This window comes from Quercus lobata, chromosome 4, assembly GCF_001633185.2.
Source record: "Quercus lobata isolate SW786 chromosome 4, ValleyOak3.0 Primary Assembly, whole genome shotgun sequence".
Classification (NCBI taxonomy): Eukaryota; Viridiplantae; Streptophyta; class Magnoliopsida; order Fagales; family Fagaceae; genus Quercus; species Quercus lobata.
In genome coordinates, this window is record NC_044907.1 from 58,521,273 (window position 1) to 58,548,718 (window position 27,446).

Here is a 27,446-nt window from a genome sequence, read left to right on the forward strand (position 1 = left end):
TCTCTACATAATCCATTGTGATTTTCCTCAACTCCTACTTTTCCATTTCCATATCCTTAAGAGGTTGATAGCCCAAACACTTACCACACCCATTCTAAGTGTCAAGTAAGGTTTTGGTGCTGCTGGGAAGAATTGGAAGAAGTCATGCTTTGGCGGATGCAATCGGGCGTATTGCGGGATCTAGAAAGCTAAACAAGACATGGTTTCGAGAAGCCTTGTTGGAGTAAGAGCTTTGAGGGCTTAGGTGAATTGGGTAGATTAGGCTTGGAGGGCCTCTTGCTATTCATGTATCCTAACTCATTGGCTAGTAGATCAATTTACCGCTTGAAGGGTGGCGGAGAGATTTTACACCGAGGACTTTGATTTCCTTTTCAATAACATATTGCTATGTTGTCTTTGTGTTTGCATCTCTTTTCCTTTAATCTTTGCCTTTTAATTACTACTGTGATTGTGATTAATTTTGGTTTAGATTGTTTTGCCAATTTCGTTCTAGCTTATTTTCATATTCTGCACATAAATTGTTTGATTATAAGCTTGTGTTGGTAATTTGTAAATTGGGGGTCTAAATGTTCATAGGTGTTTTACACACTATTTGAACATTCAAAGACTATTGACCAATCATTCATGACAAGCTTGAATATCAATTTACAACAGCCACACATAGCTTTCAAGATTTTTCCCACAAAGATATATGTGCATACATAACAAACTAAGCTCGTAAATATACTACGCCATTAGTACGAAAGTACTAGGCCAAACTCACATGTGATATACATAACACAAGCGATCAAACTTTTTGAAGATTTTTCAATTTTTATGGGTTTTTGAATTTTTCAACACACTCAAAAATAGAACATGTACAAAATAAACTTGAAAAGAAACATGCTACAAACCGGAAGCATTGACACAAGAGAATTATGAATGACATGATGCATGAACCTATGACCCTAAACATCGAAAGTATTAATGTATGGTCATAAAGAGTGATCATGCATAAGTACCCTTCTTCACCCACACTTTACGTGCATTTTGGGTGAAAGCCTTCTTGAGTGCATGAAGCTTGAAACAATTCAGCCTTGTGTGCCCTTGTACGCCTCAATGATGACACATATGCTTCACTTGAGGCCCCCTTTGATTTTTAGGTAGTGACTTCCCTTTTTCCTTTGGTTTTGCACCAATAGTTCTTTTTACAGCAGTAGGGGTTTCTATCTCAGACTTCACTTCTTTGAGTTCCTCTTCATTCTTGGCTGATACGAACCTTACTTCCTTATTAGGATCACTGCTAGAGCTTCCTTCTCTGGTATAGCCTAAACCGGTCTTATCATGTGAAGATTTTTGTGAGGACAGCATGTTGTCAAGTTTCTTTGTAGAGATGTGCTCAACCTTGACATTTGCTTGAATAATTTCAAGTTCAAGAAACTTGATCTTCGAATAAGCTCCAACCAATTCTCCCTTGAGTTCTTCTACTTCACACTTCACTTCCTTGAGTTGCACAAGTGTATTCCTATGCTCTTCTTCGATCTTCTTCATCCTTTTCCCAGCATGGTTTGTAACCTTGGTGTATTTGCCACAATCTTCTAGCAATGAATCATATGCTTCTTGAAGTTTGTTCTCCCATTCATTTTGGCACACTTCTTCATCTTCTGATTCTTCAACCTCCTCACTCTCGAAATGATCGCCAAGTTCATCAACCAAATTTCTCAGCTCATCATTAGAGTCAACAGAGGTAATTGCCATGAAAGCCCTATAGTTTCCTTCATTGTCACTAAGTGTAGTTGCAAACACTTTACCCTTCCCTCTCAGAAAGTTGGAACACTCCTTCTTGAGATGTCCATGACTATTGCATTCGTAGCAAACAATTCCTTGAGGGGATTGAGAGTCTTTCCCATCTTTCTTCTTGAACTCCCTCCTATTGCTTTTGGGAGATGAGAACTTTCCTTTGTTGAATGACTTCCCATTGTTTTTCATCTTCAGAAATTTCCAAAAGTTCTTTGCAAGGAATGCTACCTCCTTCTCCACATCATCTTCTTCGGAGGAGTCATCCATTCTCTCGGTGATGATTTTGAGAGCCAATGATTTTCTTGGCTTGTGGGAAGGTAGTCCAAGCGCATATGTTTGGAGTGATCCAATGAGTTCTTGGATCTTGATCTCATCCAAATCTTTACTCTCTTCTATAGCTATGACCTTTACATGGAAGCTTTTCAGTAAGGACCTCAAAATTTTTCTCACCACCTTAGCATCCTTAATCTTTTCTCCAAGATTGAGCTTGGCAATCACGATTTCATTGAACTTCTCATAGAATGAATCAAATGACTCATCGTCACTTATCTTCAGCTCTTCAAATCGAGTGGTAAGCATTTGGAGTTTTGTGTCCTTAACTTTCTTGGTACCCTTATAGGTAGTCTCAAGAATCATCCAAGCTTTCTTAGCAATATCCACATGCGATATCCTATGAAATTCATCAGTAGACACACCACAGAAAATAGCATTAATTGCTTTACTATTTGCATTTGCCAAAGTAAGAGCTACCTTGTCTAACATACCCATTCTCGACAGAATCCCATACCGACTCATTTATAGCATAAAGGAATGCCCTCATACGGACTTTCCAAAATGCATAGTTGCTCCCATCAAAGAATGGTGGAGCATTGAGTAATTGAGATCGATCCATCTCAAAGAGAGTCTAGGGTCACACTTAGGTAATGAAACCACAGTAAGTATACCCGCTCTGATACCAATTGAAAGCTCGATTATGTGTTAAAGCACAAGAGCTGTTTAGACCCCCAAATTAAAGATTACACTCAGTGGATTTTACTCTAACTTAAACTAAGTACGGAATAGAGTAAATGCGAGTGAACAAACAATAAAACTATTCTAAGCCATATTCAACAAAACACAATAGAATAATAAAATCTAAAATAGTAGGGAAGAATAATGTAAACACAAGATAACATGCCAATGTATTATTGAAGAGGAAACCGAAGTACTCGGTGTAAAACCTCTCCGCCGCTCTCCAAGCGATAAATCGATCCACTAGACAATCAGTTGGGATACCTGAATAGTAAAAGACCCTCCAAGCTTAATCTACCCAATGAACCTAAGCCCTCCAAGCTCCTACTCCAACAAGACTTCTTGGAACCGTGTCTTGTCTAGCTCTCTGAATCCCGCAATACGCCCAATTGCATCCGCCAAAACTTGGCTTCTTCCAATGCTTTCCAGTAGCACCAAAACCTCACTTGACACTCAGAATGGGTGTGGTAAGTGTACGGGCTATCAACCTCTCAAGGATATGGAAATAGAGAGGTAGGAGTTGAGGAAAACTACAACGGATTATGTAGAGAATTGTGGATATAACAATCTCTCACTCTCAAGAGTTGTGGCTAGGGTTTTCTCTCTAAAAAGTACTCCTCAACATCTGTGGGTAATGTGGGTATATATAGTGTGGTTAAGAACAAGGTGTATTAGAAATGACAAATTGGAAAAACAGAATGTTTCATGAGTATCTCACGGGAAGGTCTTACCCACGAGACACTCATGAAACCCAACTATCACCATCTGTCATGACTCTTCGCATTCCAGTCATGCGCTGAGCACATGCTTCACTTTGCAAGAAGGCTTCTCACGAGCTACCTGTAAAAACTTCTTACTCTTTACTTTACCTTGAGTCTTCACACTCTCTCTCACACATAACCCTTACAATGAAATCCCACATAAAATATAAGGTACATAAGATTGAACATATTTACAATCAAATTTGGCACGGAATTAAAGCCAACACAAAATAGTTGTAAATCACAACTTTACATTGGTAAACTTTTATTTATTTATTTTAAATCTAGCTAAATTTTAGAATTTTTTAAATTAGAAATTTTACCTGTCTAATGGGAGTGTAGTCCTATTTTGTAGATAGTGTTTTACGTGAGAGTTAAAGAATCATTTTTACCAAGTTTTTCCCCTAATTAAAGTAGGTTGTAGGGGTATTTTAAAATAAAATAAAAAATCTGATCCAAATAGTGGAAGCCTCTTAAATAGTAGTGTAGATATCTTCACACTCACGTGCAAAAAAAGTGAGGATAAGTCTTGTCAAGTTGATGGCTTAATGTCCATTACTTCTTTTTTTTTTTTTTTTTTTTTTTTTTTTTTTTTTTTTTTTTTTTAAGGAGAAGATTAGGTGGGACGTGTGTGTCTGAGTAACTTTTTGCCACACGCACCACTCAAGTATTTCAAAAGCAAAACTGTTTGAAAATTAAACACAATTCTCACCGTCCCCGAAAGATGCTAGTGCAGTACTGTACTTTCTTTGCAGTTTTGGGCCAAGAATTGATCAAGAGAAAAAAAAGGGAAGAACAGTTTCTCAATTCCTCCATAATTCTTCAACAGGTTTCTTAAAAATTCAACCCTATATAAAAAGAGTCTCATTGCATGTACGGAGCGCATGTGATGAGACTAGTATAGATTATATAGATATAGATATATAGATTTTTTTTTTTTTTTGAGAAAATATATATATATATATATATATATGGTACAAAAGTGTCTAGATGACATGAAAATAACCAAAGTCACAGTCACATAATCTACAGTTTAGATTCTTCCAAAATAGGATATCAAATAAAGGTCTACATATGACCAAAAAATGAAAGAACATATAAAGAAAGGCCAACACTAAACATTTTGTTGACTCGTCCAGAACAATGTCACCTTGGGGCTAAACTTCATAAGAAGTAGCAATCATAACACAAAGATCCTTATCTTAGTTTCCCTATCCCTCGCTTCATAAACAGAATTCAGCGATCACATTGCTGTTTTGGTTGGAAATACTAATTGTTTACACATTTCATATTAAACCCATGACTTCAACAGCCCTTTGGAAAAACCAATGGCCATATTGATTATTAATCTTAACAGAGATATAAACTAGGAGTAGCCCAAGGAAGTGAACAATCAAACGCTTTTCTTTTTAAAAGTATTAATGAATTTTGTTAAAGAAATGGATTGCTCAAAATGGATTGTTAAGGAATTACAATCATAAATGTAAATATCCCAAAAAAAAAAAAAAGCATAATACGACATTCAAATTGCAGATGTAGGAAAGTATGTTTGATCTTTACAACTGATTTCTTCACGCCTTCAAATGTAAGGTAATTTCAGTCCCTCCAAATTGTCCACATAAGACAGTGAGGAACTGTGAGCCAAATGATTATATTTATGTTATGACTATGAGTACCTTTCCAGCAGGAATAGACATCTATCAGCTTCTTGGCATCAACCAATGTACCCCAAAAGCAACAGAAAAATGAACCACAAATCATGACCTACTAAAAAATGAACCAAATATGGTCTACTGATTTACAACTGCCCTTGCATATATACAACACCAATTGACCAAGACCATCAATGTGCATCCCGATGACGAGGCTTCCTTGAATGACAAACCTGTTTCCTTTCTCATTGTTGATCTGAAAAGGCTCTGTGACATTGTGAGGAATGAGAACTCTGAGGCTTTGAGTCACTCTGGTAGTGTAAAAGCACTGGCTATGATTCTTGAAACAGACATAAAGGGAGATATTAGTGATAATATGTTTGATCTTATTCATAGAAAGAATATTTTGTTGCCAATAAGTACAAAAAGGCACCTGCGAAAAGCTCCTCAGTTATGTCTTTGAAGCATTTGAGGACACCGCTGTTATTTTACTTTCGACCTGTGCTATACTCTCTCTCCCTTAAGTATCAAACAGCATGGCTAGAAAGATGGGTAGTATCATGGTGGGAGTATTATTGTTTCTGTCACTGTGGTTGTTGCTGTTTCTGCTGTCTGTAAGTTCAAGCAATCCGGGGAATTTGAGAAGCTCCCTCAACGAGTAGAGACATCAGGGCGGACATATTGAGGGATGGGCGGCACCAACATATCTCAATGTACTTGTTGGTATTGTCATTGGCTGTTACTCCACTTTGAATAAAGTGCATGATGGTTGATAATGCTTTGGCTAGTCACAATCTGGGACAAACATTAAATGAGATTAAGGTAACAAGATTTTGCCTTTAAATAAGCAATGAGGGAAGGTAATTCCACAAAATAGTATCATATGTTATTGATAAAACGCAAGAAGCAGTTGGTTTAAGAATATCCAAGTACTATTTACAACATAGATTCTCAATTGATTGTGAAGATTTCTGGGAGCCCTACCAAGAAAGTAATACTTTCTTGTGCTGTTTTTGATATGAATATCAATGAAATCTATAATCCATGTTGAAGATTTTAAGTTATAGAATTCAGAGAAAAAGGGAATTGGAGTTTTGGTGAAGAGGAAGAGTGAGAAGGCTATTCACACCTACTACAAGGGAGCTCCTGAGACTAAGGGATATGAATTCAAGAAACTGATTCTAGATAGCCTTTAACATGACATAAGTGTAGAAAGAAAAGCTATACCCTGCCTAATTCATTAGTAAGACCAACCCTATGACAAATTAAATACCTACTCCGAAGTAATTATTAGTTTTATCAAGTATCAAAAACTCGTACTAAAGTTCAAAGCTAAAGTCATTCTTGCTTGAACTTTCCTTAGGCATACAGTCAGAGAAGTAAAAGACTAACACTATCAAATGTAAAAATTCATGGATTCAACTAGACAAGAAGTAATAAACATCATTAGTTTGAGAAGCTCATTACAAAACTCAAACTTCAACAAATCAAACAACTTACTCCAACTTAACTGACCAGAATATCAGTCCACATTTGATCTTACTTATATGTTATCATATTTAACAAATCAGCAATATAGAGAGCCTTAAATGATTCTAAATAAAATCACAATGAAGAATATGCAAACCAAACTCGGAGCAAAGTGACCTCATGATTACTTCCATATTGAAACCAAATTATAATACCAACAATTATCAAAATTTAGGGAAAACACACATGCAAACATTTACATTACAAGTTACAAGAACTACATTATTTAACTACATAAGAAATTGTCTGCCATCTTTTCATCAGATGAATAATTAGTATAGAAAGATGATTGATTATCAATAAAGTAGATGGTAAATTTAATTTGCTTCAACAATAAGTAATTATCATAGTACTCAGTTGCCAAGGTTTTGCAACAATGCTCAGGTCATATTACATCTAGGTAGAATAGTAACTCTAGCAAGAGAACAACAATTCCCCAAAAGATAGATGAAGATTTATTTCTTCCTAATTAGGATATTAAAAAAAAATGCAATTACACATGTCCCTTCTTGAACACCTCATCTAATGCAGCAGGGGTAGTAGAAGTTAAGCAGATCATTATTAAAGTCAAACCCAAGGGAGGCCAAGGTGGCTGTTGCCTCCCATGGGATTGAATTTTTTTAAATTTCTTATATGTATATAGATAATCCTTTGTGTTGTACACCCCAAATCTTCTAATTTATTTCAATGGTCCCCTTAGGTTTTTTTGCAGATATCACAAACAATTAATCCCATTCAAAAGCCACAGGTTTTGACGGGATCAACATAACATCAATGCTACAACAGAAAAATTATTAGCTTTTGTTAGAGAATTTTTACTTTCCTTATAAAATATATTTTTAGACATACCTTATTCAAAATATACATATATTTTCCTTCAAATAAAGAAGTTATTGTCCCCCTAAAAAAGTGACCCCAGGTTATATTATAAAGAAAAGAAAGTCTGTTCATCAGAGAGGCAGGCAATATGCATAAAAGTTGCCTCAAAGGCGGCTAACCAAGAAGAGAGTAATTTAAGAATGTATCATCAACCTTTTACAAAGATATTCCATTGTAGATATAAAGAAGTTAATTAATTTGGTAACATTTATAAGATAATGCCTTAGATTTTAGGTGTCCTGGCCCAAGCACTAACAATCTCATGACCAGGCTGCATATAGGTCCATCTAGGCCACTTACAAGCCAACTTGTGGAGAAATCACCTTTGAAAGGGCTTGTGTAAGGTGACTGTTTTATCAACCTAAAGCTCAAAATAAGTTCTAGTTCAAAGAATATCCCAAGCAGAGTAACATACAATACTTTTCTTTTCTTTTTTGATAGGTAATAACATACAATATTCATGAACATACCTCAATGGCCTAAGCCAATACTGAGAGGTTGGAGTGAGGGCAATCAGGTAATTGAATAGAAATTGCAGCTTTGTCTTTGCCTTTTCACTCATTAAGAGCATTCGTCTTTTCTGCAAACAAGTTTGCATGTCTCTCAAGCATAAAGCTTCTTCACACAAACTAAAACAACAGGATATAAAGCTAACAGTTTACCTTATCAGACTTTCTCCTTGTTAATATTTTCTTTAAAATTCTGTAATTTTCGATTCTTCTAAGCATTGAATCAGATTATCAAAACCCAAATCTTAGCTTCTTGAAATATAGTCCTTCTATTTGGTCATTTAATATATTTCACAATACATAAGCATTTTCTACGTGATTGTGTTTATTAGATAATGTGGTTAATATATCACTATAGTGATTCTTCCAAATGTACAAGCACCCACCAACAGCCTCATGGCACATGTAAATAGGGCCCATTTCTACGATTGCAATAAAAAAAATTATAAAAAAAAAAAAAAAAAAAGCTCTAAAAATTAAATACATTCTAAATTGATGTTTTTCATTACAAGAAAATAAAAGCATTTACAATTCAGCATATTTCCCTAGTACTCATTGTAACTCATAATGATGATAACACAGTCCTCATATAGGGATATAATGTTGAAAATGGCATACACAGCTGAACAGATAGTAAATGACAACAAATTGACTAAACTACATGGGCTGCATGTAGGGACTTAGAAACCTTTCTAGATACACTAAAAGCCAATCTTCTAAGATGGTCTCTACAAAAGGCAAAGCCAAAGAATAATAGCTACAAATGTTGTAACAGAAGGGAAAAAAGAATAAAAGAAATCAATATGTGACTCGATAATTTATGAATACTAAATCTCACATGTGTATGCATTTATGAGGAAAAAGAATTGAAGATTGAAACATCATCATGAGAATTATAAATTTGACCAATGAAATCTCCTCTACTACCAACAAGGTGCACTCTCTTACTTTGAGAGTAACAGCACAAGACAAGCAGTTTGGTCATACATAAGCATGAATTAAAGCAAAAATATTAAGTTTTAGCTAACCACTCTCCATTGATTCTGTTTAAATTATAGACATTATGTCCAAAGAAATGAACAAAAAATTAAACTAAAAAAAACCACAACATGCAATTTTTAATAGATGAACATTATGTCCAAAGAAATGAACAGAAACTTAAACTAAAAAAACCACAGCATGCAATTTTTTATAGATGAAATGAGAGAACATTTGTTGCTCTAATACTCTAAATCTTCTTACTCAAACATTTTTTGAACTCAAAGTATTAGATATGAGGTGAAGGATGGCTGATCATGCATTGTCATTGCAGTAGTCATAATCGATAATGGCAATTCCAGAAGGTCTGCCTCTAGCAGTTACTCTGACATTTGGCATATTCTACAAAGTGCTTAATGGCTGATCACACCTTGATTTAGGAACCTTCTGCTTGTGACACAACAGACTCAGCCACAAAGCATCTGCACTCGCAAAACAGGCAACTGACAATACATTAGATGAAGTAAACAGAATTTGGATTGGTAAAGAAGCAATGAGAGAATGTATTTCCTAAGAAAAAGCACTAAATTTTCTTGATCTAACCCCATTTCCAAATGACGAAGAAACCAAAGCTGAAGCAGAATATCAATTGCAAGTTGGATTTACAATGAAGTTTTCTATCATTCAAACAAAACAATCCAAAAGATAAATATTCAACAACAAGCTAACAAAATAAAGATTATCTCTAGAGCAGATTCATCAACTACAAAAAAGGAAGAAAAATAGCAATCCAATTGTTTAATCTTCACAGTATTTTACCATTACACACACACACACACTAAAACTCCTCTCTAGAAAAGAAAGAGAGTGAATTCATTCATTTGGCCCATAGAAACATTTTATCAAATGCATGGAGTACTTACCTTTATACACACAGAAACATTTTATCAAATGCATGGGGTGCATACCTTTATACCCTCCACCACAATTTGCACTCCTCTTTAGCCAATGGCATTCCCATCTTGCTATTGAGAACTGCAGCCAAGCCTACCGTTGTTTATGCCACGTCTTATAGCTCTCCCATTCCCATCTTGATCATTGAGAACCACAGCCAAGCCTACGATGTTTTGATCACATGATGCATCAAAAGTAACCACCAATTGATTAGGTGGTTTGGTCCAAGCACTCCCCCTGTTTTGCTTTTCAGCTGCCCACGTAATCCCCAGTGATCTCAAGTAAAAGTCATATTGTTTGTTCAGACGATCGGCTACCTCGTCTATGCTGGCTTTAGTGTTTGAATACAGGGCTTCCTCCCGTGCATCACAAAGGATTTTCATCGCCACTGCTGCATATAGTGAGAATTCATCTTCGGTGACTCTTTCTGCTAGTAATTCTCTTGGAGGATCAATTATCTGTTCAACAAACTCCTTTACAGATTGAGCTTGGATCATTTCAACTCGAAAACCCCATCTATTACCGTACCACACTCCTTTGGCATAGGAACAACATTGAAATAGATGTAAAAGGGAATCTTCTGCTATTTCACAAAGAGGGCAATGGATATCTTGGATGTTGGAGCATCTGACGAGTTTTTGAGCAGCAACTCTTGATAAAAACATTTTTAATCTTTCATGAATTCTTGTGCAGGCCATATTAGCTACAGCAGGATTCTGAGGAGGACAGATGCATTCTACATGGGCCCCACACCTTTCTATTGTAACTTTTGCCCTTTCCGGATCATAATCTGAAACTTCCCATAGAAGCTCAACTATGCCAACACATGGACATGGCTCATTGCTTCTATAGCTAAACCACACAAAAGGTGCTGAATCTAATAACAAATTAAGTCTTTTGAGCCTTTTTTTATAACCATTGAAGAAAATGTACACAGAACAACGAAAACTTGAATTTATACTTTCCACATTATCCATTAGTTCTACTTTCAAAGCAACACAGAAAGCAAATGGTAGAAAATTCCAACCGACCGAGAATGATATGGAGCTTCCAACATTTTGATGGTTGACCCACGTCGGAATCTTATTTCCCGGAAGTACAAGATTAAATTCCTTAGGTTCAGGTGCAACATTCCTTTCGTATTCTGTTGTATCATAGTCTGTTTCAGAAACAGATTCCTGATGCAATGATCCCTTTGCACATATTATATTTCGTGGAAGCCCAACCAGGTTTTCAAACTGTTTCCAATCAGCAAATTTAAGACACATTTAGTAAATTTAGTCATATATTATATTTATAAAATAAAATTTGTTTCTTTCTATGACTTTAAGAGAGAAGGAGAGAGTGAGACCTGACTCAATAATCTTCTTTTTGATTGTGGATCCAACAAATCGCACCGTCTTACAATTACATATTCTATAAAGGGTGGAAGCCTTGGAATTTCCCGGAGATTGCCGCAACAGTAAATGTCAAGTCTTTTTAATCGAGGAAATCTACTAGCAATTTCAGGGATGGTAGTAATGTTGCTGTAATATATAACTAAATATTCTAATTTGGGAAAGCAAACCGGAATATGGGGTTCTGGAAAATTTTCACAATAAGACAGATGGAGTTGCCTAAGATTTTGTAAATTAAAGATGCTACTTGGAAAATCTCTCACGTTTTTTAAACTTATTGATAACTCAAGAAGGCCAAAGAGACACCCAATTGATGAAAGGAAAGCTGATCCTTCCGCTCCTCGCTCAAGACTTTCACAGTTGAAAAAATAAAAACATTTAAGAGATTTCAACTGGGGCTTTCTTGGTAAAATTCTAAGATTTTGGCAGTTAGTGATTTGCCAAATTTCAAGCTCTTCAAGAAGTCCAACAGATTGATGAACCTCAACTAAATTTTCGCATTCATAAAACTCCAACTTCTTTACCTTTGGGGCAATTATTGATAAGTCAGGTATTCTCGTAATATTTTGACAAGATGTGAAATCCATTTGTTTCAATGTTTCGAACCGACACCTCTGCAGAAGGAAATTTTTTTTGAAATTTATTAGTTAAAAAAAAAAAAAAAAACTTTGAAATAGTAGGCAACGAGCATAGATTAAGAAATAATAAATATTCATTTATAAATTATAATACATATTTTTAAGATGAGAAATCCTAAACACACTACAAGTTTTACCTACAAATTGATATGATAATAGATGTGATTGGTAAACTTCAAGAATCTCATTAATGAATAGTTAAATTGACTTTATGAGTGATGTTTGTAAGCCTAATATAGTAATACTTGTAACACTTGCATAGTCTATTTAAAAATGTAAATACATTTGTGAATAGTTCATTAATTTGCAGCCATAAATTCGTTATGGTTATGTGTACATTTTTTAATATTTATACACAATTTGATTTTATTTATTGAAAAATGTATAGAAATATTATTTAATGTAGTCTTAAATGCATGGTTTGGTTTTAGCTCCCCAAAAAAATGCACCTTAACTTATTCTCTAGGAAAACTCGTTAACAACAACCTAATAAGAATTTATAAATGCTAATAATCATACCTCGAAATGCTCGTCCAATTTTATGTGACTATATGGCATGTTGAGTACAACAAGGTTTTTAGGTTCAAAGGCGGATGGCAACGAAGATTTAGGAAATTCAATCCAATCAAGTAACCTTAACTCATTGGAAAGAGATTTCAAGTCTTCACAAATTACATTATGAACTTTCAAATATTTGAGATTCTTCGCCTTTTCAAGATTCAACTGCATGTGTTCTGGTTTAGGCAAGCACACTGTTATGCCTCGAATTTCATTTGACCCCTAATTGAAAAAAAAAAAAAAAAAAAAAACATTATTAAATGAACCACATTATAGAATTATAATTCACCAAAAATATAATAGATTGTTGAACTTTAAACAAAAGCCACACTCATGAGCCTATATCTTCTTAAACATTTACAAAATCAAAGGGGGAAAAAAACAGACTAAATGCACTTGTGAAAAAATAAGAAAAAGTAAATTAAAACAACTTATACCGTGTTTTCAATAAGTACTTCAGGTGCATCCTCATAACACAATAGTCTACTACGTTTCTCGATCGATTGTGGAGATTCTTGTCAAACAATTTCCCAACCCATTTGTTGAATCAAGTCATGCATCGATAATTTGTCATCTCTAGTAACAATTATGAGGCACTTATCAATAAGGCTTTTAATATCATAATATGGATCGTAGAAATTCATACTAGTGAGGATATCCATAACAATATCCATGTGGTATCCTTTAAGGGAACATGCAATATCAAGAAAAAATTCCTGTTGAGTTTCGTCCAATTTATCATAACTTATTTTGAGTATTTCTTGAATATCTCCCTTAGGAACTCTTTTATATTTTTCTAATGCACTTGTCCATTCACGCTTAGTTCTTCCATACAAATCTACGCCAATTATTTTTAGAGCTAATGGAAGGCCCTTGGCATAATGTACAAATTGATCTACAAGTTCCGAATAATCTTCCTTGGATTTGCGTCTTCCAAAGGCATGTAGACAAAAGAGTTCATGAGCTTCATGTTTATTTAATTTCTTAACCTCGTAGTACATTACATGCCAATCTCTTTGAAGAACATCTAGGAAGTGTTTGTCTCTTGTTGTTATAATGATTCTACTTCCAGAGGCAAACCAATCACACCTTCCAAGCAATTTTTCTATCTCGTCCAATTTTTCCACATCATCAAGAACTACAAGAATCCTTTTACAGTGAAGTCTTTCAGTTGTCACATTGATTCCTCTAGATATACTCCCCACCTTCAACTCCCGAAACCCTAAGATCTCAGAACAAAGTGTGTTTTGTAAATGGATTACGCCAGCATTTGTGCGTGAATTTTCTCTAACATCCTCTAAAAAACTACTTCCATCAAAATGATAATGAATTTTGTCAAAAATAGCTTTTGCAATTGTTGTCTTACCCACTCCAGGAAGGCCATAGATCCCTACAATGCGAACATCATTTGACATAATTTTTAAACATCGATTTATGACGTCACTTACACGAGAATCTATTCCGATTGGATATCTTACAACAGATAATTTCATGCAATTTAGTTGAGCTCTTGAGATCTCGTTAAAAATTTCTTCGATAAATTCATATTGAGAACTACTGCAGCTGCCAATTACAAAGCATCAAAATATGTAATGAGTTAGAGTAGAAAATAGATATACTTAAACAACGAATAAATTCAAGATGTTTGGTTTTGGCACTACAACTGAAATATCATACTATATACAAAAAAATTAGGCCCTATAAGTTGTAGTTACACTTACACCATGTTACTCTCTTTGCATCATGCTGCTACGCTTTTAAAACTTTTGGTAAATTATATAATTTCCTATAGTTTGAAGTAATTATAAATTAAATCTTAAATTATAAGAAAATCTATTTTAAACCATAATCATTTTAAATTGTTTAATTTACTTTGTTAAAAAAATTATAAGACCTCTTGTACACTATATAATTTTTTTTTTTTATGAAGCTATATAATAATCAACAATGTAATTATTATCACCAAAACATTCACAATAAAGTTTTTTTATTTTTTATTTTGATAAACATTCACAATAAAGCTAATTTTATATAAATTTATATCCAAATCATATCATACCTTGTAGTACTATACAATAAAAATGGCGTCCTACATTATAGCTGCGCCAGTGGATGCCCTCCTCTTTTTTTTGGGATTTCTTTTTCATTTTTTCTCTTTAGGTCATTCGGTGAATTATAAGTAAAATATAACAATTAGCATAGTTTCACTAAGATAAAATCTATTGCTATGAACAATTAACTTTTAGAACATAATATAATCTTTCATTGAAATTTATATTTGAACTAATAATAATTTTTTGTTGAAATTACTCCCAATATTTAAAATTTAGGTCTCATTAATGAGACCTAAATAGAATGAGCTAGAAGTAGTTTCAGATTAAGTAATTTCATGATTGATTTAAAATAGTTTTAAATAAGTTGGAACTTGGAAGTATTATACATTCAAAATTTTACAAATGAGATGGAATGACACCTAGTACAAATTGAAACCTATTTAAAATATAGGGACAATTGGCATCAAATTACTCATCTACTATATTGTCAACATCTCAAATTTGATATTACATAGCTCTACCACTAGCTATATGGTAGTAGTTTATTAGTACTACTATTTCATTTTATTTTGTTTGTTGGTTTTATTTTCTTGGTTTTTGGACTACCATAGTTTGGCCTTTCTTTTAGTATTATTTAATTCACTTTTATTATGTCCACTTTATGACTTTGGTCTTCGTGTTATGTTTCAAAGTTAGTTTTATAGACTATGGTTTTGATCATTATACTTTTATTCTAGGTAGGGGCAATGAAAAAGAAAATAGTTCAATTTTTAGAGATTAACAGTTTTTCCTTTCAAACTACATTCTTACAGTTTAATTTTTTTTTTTCCCTAAATTATCAATTATGTTAAATATAATTACGATTTAAGTTTTTTAATTATAGTTTTAGAAATATTTTATAGTATAAATTGATCGTGCTTGGAAGTGTCTGCATGCATCTGTAAATGGATCACATAATGTTAAGTTTGCATATATTGAAAGAGAATATTTGTATTCATGTGAATCCTTACTTATTTTTAATTTTTTTTAAAGTTTGGTTTGTGCCTCTTTGTTTTTCCCACCTCCTAAATTTTCCCAAAACCTTTTTCCAAAAGTTGTTTTATCATTCCTATATTTTTATAGGGGGAGAAAGTTGTTTTTAAAACCTATGCTCTTCATAGGGGGAGTTGCCTCTATTTTCTATAGAGTTTATTTTTTATTTTTTATTTTTTATTTTTGTGTTCCCTTGATTGTGTCTCTTTTTTCTCAGCCTCTCTCGTGTCTATTTTCTTTCTACTCTTTGATTGAGTTGTCTTTCTCAATACATGGCAAAAAGAGGGAGTGAACTTGAGAAATTTGGGAATCTTATTTAAATGGTTAAAAAATAGTTTAAATGTTTTTAAATGGTTTTTAGCTGTTTTTATTTAGGGAGAGAATAAATTGTTTCATAAGGGGGAGAAAATAAAAGCCTTTTTAGGTATCTAACTTAGGGGGAGATTTAGTTTGCATATCTGCTATTTGCTTTTGTGCATATATGCTTTTGCTATTAGAGTAATTTTTACATTTGTGTTTTTTTTTTTTTTTTTTTTTTTTTTTTTTTTTTTACCTTTTTTCTTTTAGCTTTGATACAATATTTTTATTTGGGTATGGTTGTTTAAACCACTTTGCTTCTTCTTTTAAACAATTGGTATCAAGCAAATTATGTTGATTCACATGCTTTTATTTATGCGTCTTGTAGTTTTTATTTATATAGCATTGTGATCAATATTGTTTATCGAAAGACAAGTACTCTTTATATACAAGACATACGTTCTTCTACCCGCAATTTTCTAGAAGTATGTTGAATTTGTAGGGATATGTATTTTTGGGCTGATGTATTTGAGTCTTTGATGTATTGTGGTTTTGTTATGGATTGCCAAAGGGAGAGATTTTAAAATTCTTATTTTTAGGTTGACAACCATGAACAAATGTAACTGTTTAGAACTTAGTTTTTCTAGTTAATTAGTTTTGAAATAATACTTGGATCAAGATAAATCAAATTCAAAACAGTTGAAGACTCAAGATTGTAGAATAGAGATAGCTAGAAGACTCCATTTTGATTGCAGCTTGACAGGTCAAATTCCACTAACTTCAACTTATCGAGATTTATGTAGATTGGATTTTCATCTTCTCATATAAGCCGATCGAGGGTTTTGATGGAACTTAAGTGCTTATAAATACAAACCCTAGAGCTCATTTTTGGCACACATGAGGGTAGTGTTCTATACATAGACCTAGAGATTTTCCAAACCCTTTTGTAGCTATAACTGGAGACTATGTGCAAACATCAAATCTAGTTATAAAGCAAAGTTACTGTAGTCCATAGTTGCTTATCAAATCTTTGAGCAGAGATCTTAGAGTCATGAACAAGGGAGTTCTTGTGCAATAGTTCATAATAGAAGAGTTTGTGGATTTGGAGCTACGTGTGGTCACGCCAGTAAGTAGTACATGAGATAGCTATGGATTGAGGGTTAAGTCTATTGTACAAACTTCAATTATATTAGTGAACATATTGTCTTGACTTGAGGATTGTTTATGTTAAATTCTCTCCAAGTTTTTTTACTATGAAATAACAGTTTCATTGGTTCTCTTGAATCATCATTTATGGTGTCTATGTGATTTGTGCTTGTATGATGTGTTAATAATTTTAATCAATAGCATAATTAATTTGTTAACAGTTGATTAATTTTTCTAATAATCGGGGCCTAAAACCTAACACTAACACTCAAAAAAATAAAAATTGCCATCAATATATGATTAGTGGTAACTATTGTTAATACTAAAATTTAGTGATGAAAACAAACACTTAAAAATTATAGAAGTCAAGGGATAGTCATTAAATACATACTCCTCCTTGTAGGTAGAACCAGATATGCTGCCAGCTTGATTTAGAGCTTTCCTCCATCTTTGCACCTTCATATTATCCTTGAATTTTGCTTCATGTTTTGATAATGCTTCTCCAAATTTTCCCCTTTGGTTACGTACTTCTGAGGGATCCACCTTATAAAAAACCGGTAGTACTAGTTCCATTTGGCCACTCTTCTTACACTCAAGGATCTTAACAAGTTCATCCAAGCACCAGGTGGAAGATGCATAGTTTTCAGAGAATACAATTATGGAACTTCTTGAACTTTCAATGGCTTCGACAAGTTGAACAGAAATTTCTTCTCCCCTGGGGAGTTCATAATCAATGAAGGTGTTAATACCCTTCAAATTCAAAAAGCCATTCAAATTACTTGTAAAATCCTTACGAGTATCTTCACCTCTAAAACTTAAGAACACATCATATCTATATCGGTGGGTGATGGAGGAAGAGGAGGTTTGTTTGTTTATCATAAAAGCCATAGTTATATGGTTGAGAAGATCTAAAAGAGATTTTTTTGAATGGATTTTTGAGAGAGAATGGGAATGGGGAATTGAATGTTGTTGTTGTTGTGGGAGTAGGGAGACTATGATAGTGAATATATAGGACCGCTTTGGTATGTAAATTCAAACAACAGTTTTCAATGTTTAACTATGGGCCAAAAAAAATTTGTGCTTGGTAATAGTGTTTAATTAAAGGTGTTTGAGTCACTGTTGTCAATTTAGGTGTTTAAACTTTAAACACATCAAGGTACTTTTCAATTTTTGAATAACAATACTCCATGGTATTATTTTAAAAATAAAATTTAAGTACAGTATTTAGGTGTTGTTCCTTAAATTCTTCTTTTAAGATTCAGTCATGTGAGACTTTTTTCTCTTGGAATGGAAGTAAATTTTTAATGAATTGCAGCTACATGGTTGAATCTTACGTGGTGAACCGAACATTATCTAAATGTTGTATCTAAATTTTACCCTTATTTTAAATATTTTGAAAAGTGTGGGACTCACACAAACCATACTGGAATGACCGGTTCAATTGGTCTGACCATGAACCGATATGTATACCGGTTCGATTATCATGAAAAATAGAAAATATGATAAAACAGGGGAAAACCTAGGAAACCACGGTTCAACCAGGAGGAACCGGAACGGTCAAACCGTTTTCCAGCAATTCTCTAACTTAGCTACAAAACTGCTTAAAAAAATAAAAAATGTACAAAGCCAGCATCGTCGACCACCTTAAGAAAGAGGAGCAGATTGGAACTCAGATCTAATGTCATTGACTGAGAGATATTTATGCAAAGCTTTCAAGGTTCAAGTTGAGAGATACAGACCAAAAAAAAAAAAAAATGAGGGAAGAAAAGGAAGGCTATGAGTAGTTGGGTCTTGGTACCGTCCTTGCACATGTGAAAAACCAACCCACAGAAACTATTGAAAAACCACGAATGGTATCAACCAAAGGCATAAAAGGCCATCTATTAATGCTTGGCAATTGGCACTTGGGAATTGGGTTGGGTACTTTGGGAGATGTACAACCACACATGGCAGCAAGTGTTTAATTTATTTTTTTTAGAGTGCACTATATCTGTACGTTTGTGTTACTTTTTTTAGCTGAACAACTTTGTGTTAATAACTTAATATTGACTAATAAAGGAATACAAATACATAACATAGTTTTTAAACAATAAAAGAATAATTTGTATTTTAACATTTAGGCTACTATCATCTAATTAAGCACCCTTTTGTCAAAGGCCTTGTAACTGAATTGGTACCTCTCCATGCACAAAGTGCTTGAGGGTCTAGGAAGGAAAGGGTTCGACCTGCAAAGTTAGCAGCATATTATAATTATCTCTAAAAAATGATAAAGAAAAGAAAAAAGATATAACATTGATATTATTTTTGTAATGTTAATTTTGATTATTTATACTTTTTTTTCCTTTCCCATCTAATATAAGGTATGGAAACTCATTTATAATTTTTTTATATTTTTTTGGATATATTTGATGAGTTATTATTTATTTTATAATTTTGAAATAATTAATTAAATTATTTATGATATTATCGATCCAACCATCGGTTCAACCTTGGTCAAACTATAAAACCGAGAACCACTACCTTTCTGATTCCGTCACCGTTCCGTTTTTTAAAACCTTGCATTCTCTCTCTCTCTCTCTCTCTTCCCAATTCGTCTATCTAAAAAAAAAAAACTCATTTCTCTCTCATCTAAGCATGAGCCACCACCGAGATCTATCTCTATATCGAATCTAATGAAGTTAGATCTGCTCATTTATCTCTCTTTCATCACCACCTCTACTCTCTCTCTCTCTCTCTCTCACTAAAATTTCCCATTTTTTGTTTGATATGGTTATTGGGTTCTCTTGGGGTTGTGAAAATTTAATTTAGGGTTTGGGGTTTGATTTCAAATGGGTTTGGAAAATGGGGATTAATTTTGTTGTTGCTGGTTTTGATTTAGGGTTTGATGTTAATTTCAAATTGGATTTATTTTTCTAATTGGAACACCATATCATGGTAGTTGATTGCTGTTGGTAAGGAGTCAATGACAGTGGCTGGCTGTGGCTTTGTTAGCTGAAAGGTTAATTGGCAAAGTGGGTTTTGGAATAGTGGGAAATGAGATGAAGAGGAAAAAGAAGAGAGGGAGGGATGGTTGCTGGTCTTTGCTTGGGAGTATTCTCTCTCCAATAATAATAAATAAATAAAATTGTTTATGCAAGAATAGTTTCACACTTTTTCTAAAATTTCTAAAAAAATACACACTTATATAAACACCCAATTATCTTTTTTTAGTTCTTTTTAAAGATGTTAGACATTTTCTTCTTCATTAACATTTAAAATGTGTATTTTTACAACACTTTTTAAATCACAATTTTTACACCATTTTGAAAAATTACATGCCAAATTCACTATTTAGAGAATGCAATTTTTGGGGGTGTGTATGGGTTATGTTGGGTCAAGTTGAAGAGTTTTTTCAACCTAACCCATCATGGTGGGTTAAAAAAAATTCAACCCAACCCATGTGGATCGAGTTGGGTTGGGTTCGACCTATAGGTTGGACAGTTATTTTTTTTAATTACTATTACTATTATTAAATTGAGCATTAAAACAACAGTGTTGTAAATAAGAGCAAATTTATAATCAAATAACTATGAGCATGACACTAAAAAAACACAAACTATATGAGAAAAATTTAGGATTTGAGTTTTATTTAGGAAGAGAGGTAAAAAAGTAAAAACAAAATTATATAATGTATTTTTAAATTTTAAATATATATTAAATATTGGTGGGCTGGGTCGAGTTGGATTGAATCGATATGGTGGGTTGGTGGGTTCGTTGCATACCCCTAGCAATTTTATAGTTGGTGGCCCAAACGTTGAAGCCGAGAAGATTGGTGTTGGTGTTAAAATATTATATGGTCCTATAGGAAAAAGTATTTTGTATCAAATGATACCACATCATCTGTATCAAAACCTAATAAACTAGTCGCTAACCCGTGCGATGCACAGGAAAGATATTGGATATGAGATTTTAAAAAAATTTCATTAAACTTCACTCCACAAAGATATAAATTTACTAGAACACAAACTTTTAGTATGAAAACAAAGATAATGATATTTAATGGATAGGGTAATAACACAGGTTTGTAGAAGAAAACAATTTGATTTAAAAAGTCGGAAATTTTAGCACAAGCAAGAGCAATTACAATTGTTAGAAGAAAACAATATGTTTTTTCTATTCTCTGCCCTGTACAATTGTAATATGTGTAACCAATGTTATATATTGAAGTGTTGTACAGGGCAGAGAATAGAAAAAACATATTCTTATGACCATGCCCAAATAGCTTCTAAGTTCTAACTATTATGCTAAGTATCCAAACAATATTAGTAATCGAAAAAATATCATAATCTAGCATACTAATTTAAAAGTTACAATTTCAAACACAACCTCACTATGAAAATTTCACCGACGTTCAAATATCACTTAATTTAAGTAAAACTATAAAAGTAATAAAACTAACATTTGGAATAGAGTGTTAAAGTATATCTTTTGAATCTGGAACACTTTAAAACAATAATAGCAAATTTCAAAACCAAATATAAATATATTAACATATAATACGGAATGCTATTATAAATTTTATATTATACAAGGTTCTTAGCTATCTCTGCTAATTCCAATCAAATTAGATTTCTATTCTATTTGGTAACTTCTATCTCTACTAATTTTAATTGAATTTAGGTTTCTATTCTATGTGGTAACTTATGTCTCCTAATTCTAATTGAATTAGGTTTCCATGTAATTAGCTTGCTTATAAAATGGTTTTGCATTTTTTTTAATCTTGTCATTTCTACTTAAGAATAAAGAAAATGACTTTATGAAATAAAGTCACCAGCTTTTTAATTCATCAATAGAAATTTTTTTGAAAGGTTTGGATTAAAAGTTGCTTCTGTAACTTTGAATCTAAACCCTAGAATAAAAAAATTTGGAAAAAAAAGTCAAAATGTCAAAATTGTTGCGAGAGAATTTCACTCTACAATAACCTAGTGGTATATTGCACGAAATCTCCATGGGAGCTTCAGATGTTTAAGTGGAAAATTTTTATTATTTACCCTATTTTTTAGGTAATGTTTTAGTGAGTTAGAATTGTATTTTTACTGAATTGTTCTTTAGTTTTGTTTTTACTTAAACATAAGGCTATAGAAGCATTTTTGAAAAAAAAAATAGGACTTCCAAATAAGAGAAGTCGAAGTATAAAAAAAATAAAAACACATTAAAAAAAAAAATCCTTTATATTTTTTAACCGCCCCACTCACTTTTGTCTCATTCTTCGTCCTCTTCTCTTTTTTCTTTATACGTTATTTTCTCCTTTGTTCTTATTTTCAATATTTCTTAACGTGCAAAAGATATCATTGCTTATGTTCTTATGATAGTGTTAACAGATGGTGGCAGTGGTGATAGCTTGACAGGGACAAATTATTAGGTCTATTAGGAGGATTCCTGACATGATCTTCCCTAATTTCACAATTAATAAAATGCTATTATTTATGTAAATGTAACATCATTTAATAATTTTTATTTTTTATTCCTTGTACTTATTAGAAAACTCACACATACATTTGTATAGATTGCATCATCTCATTTGCTAGAGAAGAACACGTCAGCGATCCTTCTAGTGTAAATAATAATTTGTCCGTGACGGGCAGTAGGTAAGGATAGGTTGTAAAAGAACAGTCTTTTTGGTCCGTTTGAACATGTATATCTCTTGTTAATGGCAACTTTTCTCTCATTCGGTAACAAAAGAAACATGGTTCGGTCATGGTTGCAATTTTCTGCCCGGTTGTGTTTCCCATTGGCAAACAATAAATTAGGCTTTCATTTGGTCTGGCTACTTAAATTATGAAGGCTAGCACAATGTAGCCTTGTTTGGGAAATCCTCTACGGTGTTGCATATTTATCAATTTGTTATCTTGTTTGGTTACATCAGTTTGTCAAAGATTTTTATTAGGACGAACTATAGCTTCACTGTTACCATGTGGCATTATGTTATGAAAATTATAGACTTGGGCAAGTAAATTCCATCACAAAAAGGTAAAAATTACCAAAGAATAACCTCTACCACTTGACATATGGGTGATTTCATTGCGTCTGATTTTGTCCCATCCATGCATGGCTTTGAAATAGAAATGATCTTCTTGAGCTCCATATTAAAAATTTGAAAGCAGTTCCACATACTTCCAACAAACTAGACAACTTGACTAATATAATATAATATATATCTAATAGTTTACAAATCCCATTATCCCACGGTGTTTTGCTTATCCATATGAGACTGTCAACATGACCCCACTGATCGTTGTGTGAACTTTTCTACCATGCGCACCAGAACAGTGGCCCTCATACCTCCCCAAGCTAGCAAACGCTTATCTTTGGCGTTAGGAGTGTAGCTGATGCATTTTCTAACTCACTATCAAACTTCTGGACTCAGGAAAGTAGGAAGAAATCTCTCTTGGGTGGGAGGGGTGTTTGATACGGTTTTAGTAATTTTAGAACTTGATTTTTTAATTTTAATTTTTTTTTTAGAAGAAATTCAAACAAGTTGGATGGGTCTGAAATCAATCTGGAACGAATATTAAATGTTAATTAAATTAACCAATCAATTACAGTAGCTTATTTATTTGTTTGTGGAACCTATTTCATTAGTTTATATATCTGGGAGACTGGAATATAAAAATATTAGCAGACAGATTTGTTAGAGATAATATTTTAAATTTGGCCGGTAGCCCAAGCTAGAAAAAGCATATCTGCTGGGTGTAAAATACTCAGCTTCACTTTCAAACCAGGTTGAATTCATCTATATAACCCAATAACCAATCAATTATACTCTATTTGGAGATACGATATCGATAGGGTTGAAATCTTTGAGTCTATATTGGTTGGTGATGTCATTCTGTTATAGATACAGTAATGATGACTGATTTGGCCCAATTGAATTCGATTAAAGGCCATTGCTGATGTGTTTGTATATATATTAAGATACTGCTAGTTGGACTTGGGGACGATAGTGATTTCCTGGTTGTAAAGTGTGTAATAAATCACTAGCTCTACTATGAACATGTCTATTTCTTAATACTAACTTTGTCTCATTTACCTCCTAAAGAAATGGAGAAATGGTTTCGTTATGTTTGTAGATTCCGTCGGGTTATGCTCTCAAGTGGATACAGCAAATAAATTAGGCTTTCATTTGGTTTGGCCACCAGAACGGGTCAGAGTGGAGTTATAAATTTAGCAATATGGTCTATAAAAAACTACTTTATCTATTTTACCTTTTCATTTTATAAAACATCCAATATCAGTGATTTTATTTTAACTTTCAACACAATTAAATAATATAAACAACAAAATAAAATACTATATTCACTATAATAAAATAATATATTCACTGCAAAGGAGTGCGAACACGTCAATAAAATAATATATTTAATATAAAGAAGTGTGAAAACACAATTTCATATTTTTTTTATTTTACCTATGAGCTTATGTATAGAGCCACTTTTGGCTGTGCACTAGAGCTATGGAGCCAAATTATTTGGCTTTGGCTCCACCAATGTGGTCATAAATTTGTATTTGGTATTCCTGAAAATAGCAATATAGTTTTTTAGCACCGCCAATATTAATCCTCTTAGACGGAGCTTTTTCTCCGATTTTTTATGTCCAAATCTATCAATGCCTTAAAATTAAGGTATCATATTAGGAAACACTAGTTCCTGCAGTCCCAAAATCTTGAGTGTAGCAATTTTTTGTTAGGGCAAATTATAACTTACCCATAGGTAGTTTGGCCAAAATTTAAGTTGCCTACATATGATGTAAAATTTGACACTTTACGCACATGAAATTAACTCAATTTGAGTTCCGTAACCCACCTCAGTTAAAAAAAAAAAAAGGTTAAATATGTAATTTTGCTCCACTTTTATGTCTCTCTTTTCCAAAAAAAAAAAAAAAAAAGATAAAAATACATCATCAAATAAGATAAAAATAAAAATAAAAATTTAGCAGAACACTTGCATCATAGGATTTCAAACCATAGGTAGGCAAATTAAATTTTGATTAAACCTCAAGTAGATAGAGTATCAAATTTCAAACTACAAATAGACAACTTAAATTTTGATCAAACCTCAAGTAGATAAAGTGTCAAATTTCAAACTACAAATAGGCAACTTAAATTTTGATCAAACCACTAGTGAGTTACATACCATATGTTTGGTAAAATATCAATGAGATGTGTGATGTGTAATAACTCTTTCAAAAAAAATTTTTTTTTTTTTTTTTTGATGTTCTGTTAAGCAGCTCTTTTGTCAGATTTAGATTATCATATTAGATTCTTGCTAATCAAGGGTTCAGTAAACTCAACTCCATTCCTTACTGATTTTCCCGTAGCATTGCATCCATACATGACTTTTGTATTGGGATTGTATTTTCTCATTGCTTCTAGTCGAATCTAGCTCTCCCTAGTAAACAATAAAAGCGTGCCATGTAAACAAATCTTCAACATTTAAAGAGAAAACTAATGAGTAGCGATAAATGGTCATCCATATAAGGATCGTCCAAGCAAGTGACTTCGTTGTATATGGATGAACGTAAGCTCATTAATCTATAAACTCAACATTTAATGGCAAATGAAGAACGGATATGGAGCTGTTACCACCGTCCTCTTCTATCTGTTTGATGGCCGTTACAAACCTTAAATAGCAAGGATTAAATGGTCATTACTGAGTCATTAAATCCTCCAGCTCAGGTGCAATGTAAGGTAAAGCCAACAGGTTGAGCATTTAATCATAAGTAGGCTATATAAAGCCAGAAGAGACAAGTAAGTGGATCATGTCTACATTACACACTAATTACTCTATAGATTGTTGATTTCTAAAGAGTTTAAGCTAACTTAAGCATCGAAGACTCCTTGGTAGGCCCCAAACCGGTGTCATCATTTACTTAGTGTTTTCTCTTAAACAGGAATACTCATCATCATCCAAGGTGTAAGTCTTTTAAATATGGGTTCAAGTTAAATCTGGTGTAACTTTAAAAGAGTTACACATTTTCTACATCATTGATTTTTATTAGATCTAATGGTGGAAAAACACTAATAGTCATATCATTTATTGTCCTAAAAATTAGTCATTAACTGCATTAATCCTCTCCATTATTTTTAAAAATGGAGGTGCTATGTCCACAACATTTTTACAATATTTTCACAACAAATCATAAGTAATTAGTTGTTGTTGGTTCAAATTTGAACCTAATACTAACATTACTTTTTTGTCATAACAATAACAAGCAGTAACAACCTGCCACTTAAAATTTGTTATAAAAATGTTATAAAAATTTTGTGAACATATCATTTCTCTTTTAAAAAGTAATAATAAAAAAATATATAAAAAAATCTCACCTGCCTCGTTATCTTTTTATAAAGGATGCTTATCGTATAACTCATCTCATATATATATATATATATATATGAGAAATGATATGTTCACGACATTTTTACAACAAATCATAAATGGCAGGTTGTTATTGTTGGGGTAAAAAAATAATCTTAAGCTACGTTTGGATTCGGCTGAAAATGAAACGTGTGTCTGCGTTTTTCCTTCTTCTTTTTTTTCACGCGTTTTTGAGATTGCAGCTACTGTTCATGCACTGTTCAATGAACAATAGCCGCAAAGTCGGACTTTTCAAACTTTTTTCAACCAATCAGTGCATATCGTGTATTGTTCACAGACCCATAAATTTCACTTTTCAGCAACTTTTTCATTAAAAATGGGTCTCATGGTATTATTTACACATTTAAAAATGATTTTGCTACAGTATTTTTTAGTTTTCAGTTTCAGTTTTCAGTTTTCAGCTGTATTCAAATGGACCCTTAGTGTTAGGTTCAAATTTGAACCAATAATAACTAACCACCTATGATTTGTTGTAAAAATGTTGTGGATGTAGAGCATCTCTCATATATATATATATATATATATATATATATTAGTAAAGGATCTTTTCCATTTAATTGAAGTCCTGAATACAGCGAGATTAACTTCAGGAAATCAAAGTTAACGTTCACAAAACTTGCCAACGGAAAGTCTTACTTATATAAAGTTACTAAATTGCCAAAAGGAAACCGAATAAAGGATCTTTCCCATTTAATTCAAGTCCTGAATACAGGGAGATTAACTTCAGGAAGTCAAAGCTAACGTTTACAAAATTTACCAACGGAAAGTTACTAAATTGCCAAAAAGAAGCCGATATGTTAATGAACAAAATTAATCTTATATTATTTTTTCACTTGATGAACATTTAATCAAAAACAG

The 27,446-nt window shown here is 32.8% G+C and overlaps 2 protein-coding genes across 2 annotated transcripts; both read right to left on the reverse strand.

The window, feature by feature from the left end:
• Positions 1-5,057: 5,057 nt before the first annotated feature.
• Positions 5,058-11,952, reverse strand: LOC115983724. The gene is made up of 5 exons (XM_031106483.1): positions 11,405-11,952; positions 10,068-11,291; positions 8,083-9,581; positions 5,637-5,998; positions 5,058-5,543 (listed from the first exon to the last, which is right to left on the reverse strand). Exon 2 carries the CDS (start codon positions 11,028-11,030, stop codon positions 10,125-10,127), a length of 906 nt encoding a protein of 301 aa, XP_030962343.1. The 5' UTR covers positions 11,031-11,291; positions 11,405-11,952; the 3' UTR covers positions 5,058-5,543; positions 5,637-5,998; positions 8,083-9,581; positions 10,068-10,124.
• A 1,212-nt stretch (positions 11,953-13,164) lies between these two features.
• On the reverse strand, positions 13,165-18,063 carry LOC115985499 (TMV resistance protein N-like). Its single transcript, XM_031108440.1, has 2 exons — positions 17,567-18,063; positions 13,165-14,209 (listed from the first exon to the last, which is right to left on the reverse strand). Exons 1-2 carry the CDS (start codon positions 18,061-18,063, stop codon positions 13,165-13,167), a joined length of 1,542 nt encoding a protein of 513 aa, XP_030964300.1.
• Positions 18,064-27,446: the final 9,383 nt, after the last annotated feature.